Below are 6594 nucleotides of genomic sequence, written 5' to 3' on the forward strand. Positions count from 1 at the left end.
ACCTCTCTGGGCAACCTGTGCCAGTGTTTCACCACCCTCAGCGTAAAAAATGTCTTCCTTATCTCTAGTCTAAATCTACCCCCCGTTAGTTTAAAGCCATTCCTCCTTGTCCTGTCGCAACAGGCCCTGATAAAAAGCTTGCCACCATCTTTATTATCAGCCCCCTTTAAGTACTGACAGGCTGCAATAAGGTCTCCCCGAAGCCTTCTCCTCTCCAGGGTGAACAACCCCAACTCTCTCAGCCTTTCTTCACAGCAGAGGTGTTCCATCCCCCTGATCATTTTTGTGGCCCTTTTCTGGACCCGCTCCAACAGGTCCGTGTCTGTCCTATGCTGAGGGCTCCAGAGCTGGACGCAGTACTCCAGCTGGGGTCTCACCAGAGCGGAGTAGAGGGGCAGAATCACCTCCCTCATTTATGAGTCTTTGCTGTTTTCCTGAAAACTCAGCCCAGTTGTTAGCTAACCTACCCAGGAGCTCAAATGGGAAGGAGAGTCTTCCTATACTGTCCATTGTATAGATTGGCCTTATGTAGGGTAACAAATTTAGGGAAACCTCCTGGGAAGCCTTCCCTACCGAAAGCTCTATCAGAGAACAGCTGCAGTTGGCTGCATAGGCCATCTGCTTGCTCGTGTGTCAGAAAGTGTTGTAGTGTGAGTGCTCAGTACTTGTGAATATTTGGGCCAGAATAGTTGGTGTTTCAGTCCCAGTGCTAACTGTAGCTGTTTGTCTTCATTTTATAAAACAGGAAGAAGGAGAAGATCTCACCATATCCAGGACACAAGCAAAACAAGCACCTGCTATGACCTGGCCATGCACTAACAAACAGTTGTTCTGAGTTTTACAGTCGCCCTAGACTTTTGCACAGGGGGCTGATGGAAACTCATCACTCCACACTGCTGGGTAAGAGAGAAGACACTCAAGCAAAGGGCTATGTCTTGGTTCCTCAAGTTTTCCTCTCTTCTTGATGGTCTTGCCTCCTGTCTCCTTGAACAGAGATTCCAAGTTTTAAAGTCAGCCCAACCAGAGAAGCAGTTATCCTCATTCTTTAGCTGAGAAAATCCTTTCCATGGTGTCCACAGCTGTGATGAAAAAAGAAGCCCGTCTTGCCAGAGACTGAACTTGTCTGTCAGGAAAATACCATTTACAGGTAAGAAAATGCCATTCCCAGCAAAGAATCTGGATCTTCTTCTGTGTGACACTAAAGAAGCTGCCCTTGGGATGGAGCATTTTATGTGTAAAAAGGAGAAGAGGCTTGGGCTGCAACCCACACCACAAGTCATTCAACTTTTTGCTGTTGTAGTTGAACAATATATTGTTGTCAATATATTTGACAGGTAACAGCTGGTAACAGGACCCCTGTCTTGTAACTTTGGTGATCCAAGACATAGACATCTGCAGCTGAGTTCAAAGTGCCTCTTGCTCTCCATTGACTAGAAGGGGAGCCAGGAAGGACAAGCTCAGAAGTTGATGCAAAAGTTGGGTGGTAAATCCCAGTCCTTGGGCCCAGATGGCACAATGATGGGCACCAGCTACAGCAGTTAATAATTTCTGGCTTCACTAAATCTTCTCTCTGGAAGCTCTGAAAGAGCCTACAGAGAAGACCAACCCAAAGGCTTTGTTGTTGTTTTTCCTGGCATCTTGATTTTATATGTTTCTGTTTTCAGCTGCGTAAAATTATCCCGAGATCCTTCTTTTTTTCTTCACTCTCTACACAGTGTGGTTCATATGAGCTGAATTTTTCTCTTTATAGATTCACTTATGAATATGGGTCAGCACCCAGGCAGTTAAATGCCCATGATCATTTCCATGCTGTATATAAATAGTACGCAGTTATTTCGCAGTTTCATGTTCAGCTTGCAGGCTTCCAACAGCCTTGTATTCCCGAAACCCTTTCTATTCTCATAGCGTTCGGGTTCTTGAACGCGTGACTCAACATAAATTACAGCAGAGGTTATCCCAGCCAAGAAAGTCCCGATTTGGCTTCTGTGTATTGTCGTTCTTGTTCCTGACGGCCGGCATCAAGTCACTAGTACTCAAAGCTGCTGTTGTGGGTCTTTCCAGCCCTGCGATGAGTTCAGCTACTCAGTTAAGCTGACAGCTAAGTTAGGCTACCTTACACACGTTAAGCGGCGCTCAGTCAGTCCATCATCTTGCTAGACAGTGGAGGAAGTCAGAGAGTCTCCAGTTGGATGGATAACGGCCGGCGTACCCCTGCCCGACAGAGATAAGAGGCTGGTTAAAATCAAGGGAATTTTTAGACTCTTCCCAAATATCGCCTGTCTTTTGTTTGACACAGGACTTGTCATGTCTCCCTTTCTGCGTATTGGTTTATCCAACTATGACAGTGGCCCTTACCTGCCATCCCAGGGGGAGGTGATTAACCCTTACTGTGCTGTGATGGTTAAAGAAGCCGTGGAGTCAGGTAAGTGGGGAGGTGTTAAATATGCATGCGAGCTTTTATAAGACGTGTGTGCCTTACTGTGTCATTACTGGTGTGTAGGGGGCACACTGGTAAATATTTATACGGGTTTGTGAAGGGCCTTTTGTGCCTCAGCACAGTGCGAGTTTGGGTTTGGCACGGCCTGCAAGACAATCTGATTTTAAGGTGATGCCTAACAAGTCTATGTCTTCAATTTGAGGTTATTATCAACTGAATTACAGGTCCCATCACGTGACAGAGCAGATGAGCTGAGCTATATTCGGTTTCACTTTTATATGAGCAGTTGTTGGTTTGTCAGTGGGACTCCAGACAGATGAAATCTGGGTGTCCTAGAAATATCCTGGGAGGGCTGTCTTTGTTTATCACATTTTTTTGAGGAACTGACAGGTCCAGCAACTTCCACCATTTTAAAAAAAAAAGCTCTCAAACAGCCCCAGTCTTTGCAGAGAGAGTTAATTTCTCTGTGTAATTGCTGTACTATGTAAAATGTTTGAAAGTGAAACCTCCTGCTAAGCTGTTTTCTGTGTCTGGTTATATGGATTGTTGCACACTTTTCCTGATTGAACAACGCTGATGAGTCCTCATTGGGAAAACATTTCTTGTATGTCTTACGCATGCAAATAGTCCCAGTGAGAGGAGGAAAAGTTCTTCAGTTCTGCTTTTCAAGAATCATGAAGATCAAGACCTTCAGTGTTAGGGAATTCCTCATATTGGCTGTTATTTATCTTAAATCTTGGATAAATTCCTAACTTGACTGCTGTGATTCTTTTAAAAATTAAGTCAACTCAAAAATCCCTGTTTATACCTTGAGAAACCCCGTTACTCTAACCTCTAGAGGATGTTAAAGTAGTTTAAAAAAAGAAATTTTAGAATTTTAAAATAATCATTTCACTTTTTGTTTGCCTGTTTATTTGTTTGTTTTTTTTTTTAAAAGAGCATTTATCACATTGAACTTTGTCTTGGCTTAAATTATACTTTAAATTATTCTGGAAGATGTGGTAACTGGTAAATTAAAAAATTTCAAAAAGAAAATACTGCATGACAAGATAGCCTTAAGATCTCACTTCTTACTGAAAATATGTCCTATTTCAGCTCTGTGCAGGGCTTGGCTGTTTGCTTTAATGAGGCCTTTGAAAGCTATAACTCAAATTGAAGTCTCTTGTCAGTTCAAAAGTGAATAAAATCAATTTGGTCAGCACAGACCTGTATTTATTTTTCTTACACAGAGCTGAAAGTGTTTTCTGGCATCTAACAAACAAAAATGTACTAACTAAAGGATATATTTTTTGTGCTCCTGGGTAATAATAATAATAATAATAATAATAATACCTCTACCAACAAGAAATAAAAAAGTGTGTTTGGGGGAACTTTTCTCCGTTAGTGAGGATTGAATATAGGAAAAATGATGTCCTTCTATTAGAAGATTTCTGTTTGCTGGGGTGTCATTGCACTCATCTAGCCGTTGCTCAGAGCATGGTGGGGCAGCCAGAGGGACTCCTTGTCATGTCAGTGATAGCAGCAGGAAACACCCGAGATTGATTCATCCCTACTCCTTTCTTAGGGTAGGTTGAATCACCCTTGGGAGGTGTTAATCTGCTGCTGGTGGAGGGTCTTTAAATGTGTAGATGGCTAACCCTACCTTAAGGTGACCGAGACAAGATGAGGCCACAGTGGGATCCATCTCCCCTGTAATTCCAGTCTTCTGCAAGGATATTGATATCCGAGCAAGTCAGCTAAGTTTGTATTATAGCCCAGGGGAACACACAGGGATTTCCGTGGTGGGATTCATCTTATCTTGAAGAAGACATCCATAACGGGTCTGACGAATCACACCCTAGAAAAGCCCGGTGCTCTCCGCTGACTCCGAGGGCAGTTTAGACAGTCCACTCAGAGGTACACGTCTGACGTCCAGTGAGATGAGCCCGACTCTAAATGCCAGAAATGCTCTCAACATGACCATCCCGAGGCGCTGTCACGCTCAAACAGGATTAGAGAAGGCAAAAGGCATGAAGGTTTCAGGACAAACATTAGCTGAATATATTTGAAACGGCATCCCTGCTTTGTGATTTTTTTGATCATAGTTTGCTCTCCGGCTCCCTGGTTTCACAAAGCACTTGCTACTCAATGGTAATGGGATTTAAAAAAAAAAAATTATATTGATACCCTGATATGCAAATTTTGGCTAAAGTGGCATGTCCAAGGAGCAGGAGTGAATCAGCTGCAAAGCTGGTAAGAGATGCAAACAGTCCTGACTCCCAGCCTTGTGCTCTGACACATGGCCATTAAGATTTCTTCAGGGCAAATGATTGCTATATAGCGGTGAGTGCAGAATGCAGGGCAGGACGTGCCTAAACCCAGAGCTGAATCTAGGCTAGATCCAGTCCCAAATCCCTGCAAGTTCTGTGCTGGAAGCGTTTTGGTAGATGACTCTGCTCCAACTTTTGCGATGTCCTATTAAGGATCAGATATATACCACGTGTAGCATTAGCAAAGCATGAGGAGTGTTTTGGGTTTTTTTTTTGGGGGGGGTTCTTTTTTTGCGAACAGAGCATTGGTAGGTGATAGATGTGTTTCGTTCCCCCAAAAGGGGAGCTTGAGTCTGTCTTTGGGGTCACGCCAAAGGCGGTCCCTTGTTGACCAGCCATGATGAATAAGTCATTGGGACAGAGGACCCCAAGGGTCTGGGAGTAATGCACATCATCTGTGGACACAAGGGTGTCACAACAAGAGCACCCTAAGAAATTTCAGAAGCTTGGGAAAGATATTGGGCATCCTTTTTTTTTTTTTTTTCCACTTGTTCATTTTGTAAAAGGGATCCTGGTATTTTACGATATAATCTTTAAAAGAAAAAAAAAAGCCTCCACATAGTTAGAAGTGTTACAGCAATTTGTTACTGAAGACAAACCGTTTCAGAGATCATAGGTGCCTCTGAGGTATAAAAAACTCTGCCCTTTAAAAATGGCTTCTGCCTTCACAAGCCACCCAACCCGCTGCCATTTCACCACCTGTCTTGATGACATTTGCTTCGTGAAAGATCCTGCTCCATGTTTGAACTCAGCAAGCCTCCAGGAAAAGTGCTCCCAGCTGCAGTGGAAGCTGCTGCCCGGGAAAGACAGATGCTATTTCATTTTTCAGGAACTCAGGGTCAGACTAATCCCTGGCAGAATTCCACAGACGTCAGCGGGGGTGCGCCGGGGGTGACTGTCTCATCCCATATATTGGCCAGTGCATTCACATTCCAGGGTTTGTTTATTTAAGCCATATGTTTTGGAGTGCAATGCAAACAAAAGCACTTGTTTTGCAAGTGCTGTGTTTCACATCCGTGGAGTTTCACTGATGTAGCAAAGGAATAACGGTTCTTACTAAGAATTCTGTTCTCTGTGACACTGGGAAGTTTATGTCTCACTTTTATGTCTCATTTTGTCTGCTTTTGTTGAAAGAGTGCGTTGAATATATATTTGCAAGCTTGATGGGACTGAATTAAGCCTGCAGACAATGAGCTCAGTATATGGTTGCCTAAATCTGCACATGTGAAAACTCAACCTCACTTAACTGATAGAGATGGATTCACCTTAGATTAAGGTGCTCTAAACTTCGAAGAAACTGAATTTGAACCTAAGATTTAGCTGCACAACCACTTGTCATACCGGGCAGGACAAGTGTGAGAAGAGATTTTACGCTGCAGGAATGATCTCCGCTCAGTTTTGCGATGCAGACCAGTGCTGATGGCCAGAGTGGACTGCAGCTCGAATCAAGTTTATGTGATCGAACCAAGCACAAAACCGCTTTGTGAGAGCCGGGTGTTGGGTCGTGGAGTGAAATTTCAGCAAGTCGGTATTGGTTGCAGGGTCCTGCATGCCTCTCCTCAGGAAGCTTTCTCAAGCTAGGTCTATCTAGTGGCTCTGGCAGTTGTTTCTCCTTTTGCAGGAAACCACTGCATGGGGTGGTGAAGGGAGATTTTTGTTATAATCTCACAGCCCTGCTATTTGTTCTCTCCCCAATAAACATTGTCTCATTTCTGGAGCTAAATATTACACAACCAGGAGTCACTGTTTCCTTTCTTCTCCTTCTCTCCTGCCTCCAATAACTTTGGAGCTTGCTTACCAGTTTTAATCCATCCTGAAGGTGTGTAAATGAAAGCTGAGCAGAGAAAT

At 43.6% G+C, this 6594-nt stretch overlaps 1 protein-coding gene across 2 annotated transcripts in view; it reads left to right on the forward strand.

Moving 5' to 3' along the window:
* Positions 1 to 822: 822 nt before the first annotated feature.
* PRKCQ (protein kinase C, theta) overlaps positions 823 to 6594 on the forward strand; it is a 47206-nt gene continuing 41434 nt past the window's right edge. The window contains exons 1-3 of one of the 2 annotated variants that reach the window (XM_009328676.1): positions 823 to 900; positions 994 to 1147; positions 2297 to 2422. In XM_009328676.1, coding sequence (XP_009326951.1) covers positions 2305 to 2422 — 118 coding nt within the window. In that variant the 5' untranslated portion in view covers positions 823 to 900; positions 994 to 1147; positions 2297 to 2304. Of the gene's footprint in view, positions 901 to 993; positions 1148 to 2001; positions 2423 to 6594 lie in introns of those variants that run through there. The other variant, XM_009328675.1, reaches the window with a different exon arrangement.

The sequence above is a fragment of the Pygoscelis adeliae genome, unplaced genomic scaffold (genome assembly GCF_000699105.1).
Source record: "Pygoscelis adeliae isolate BGI_AS28 unplaced genomic scaffold, ASM69910v1 Scaffold207, whole genome shotgun sequence".
NCBI classification, from domain to species: domain Eukaryota; kingdom Metazoa; phylum Chordata; class Aves; order Sphenisciformes; family Spheniscidae; genus Pygoscelis; species Pygoscelis adeliae.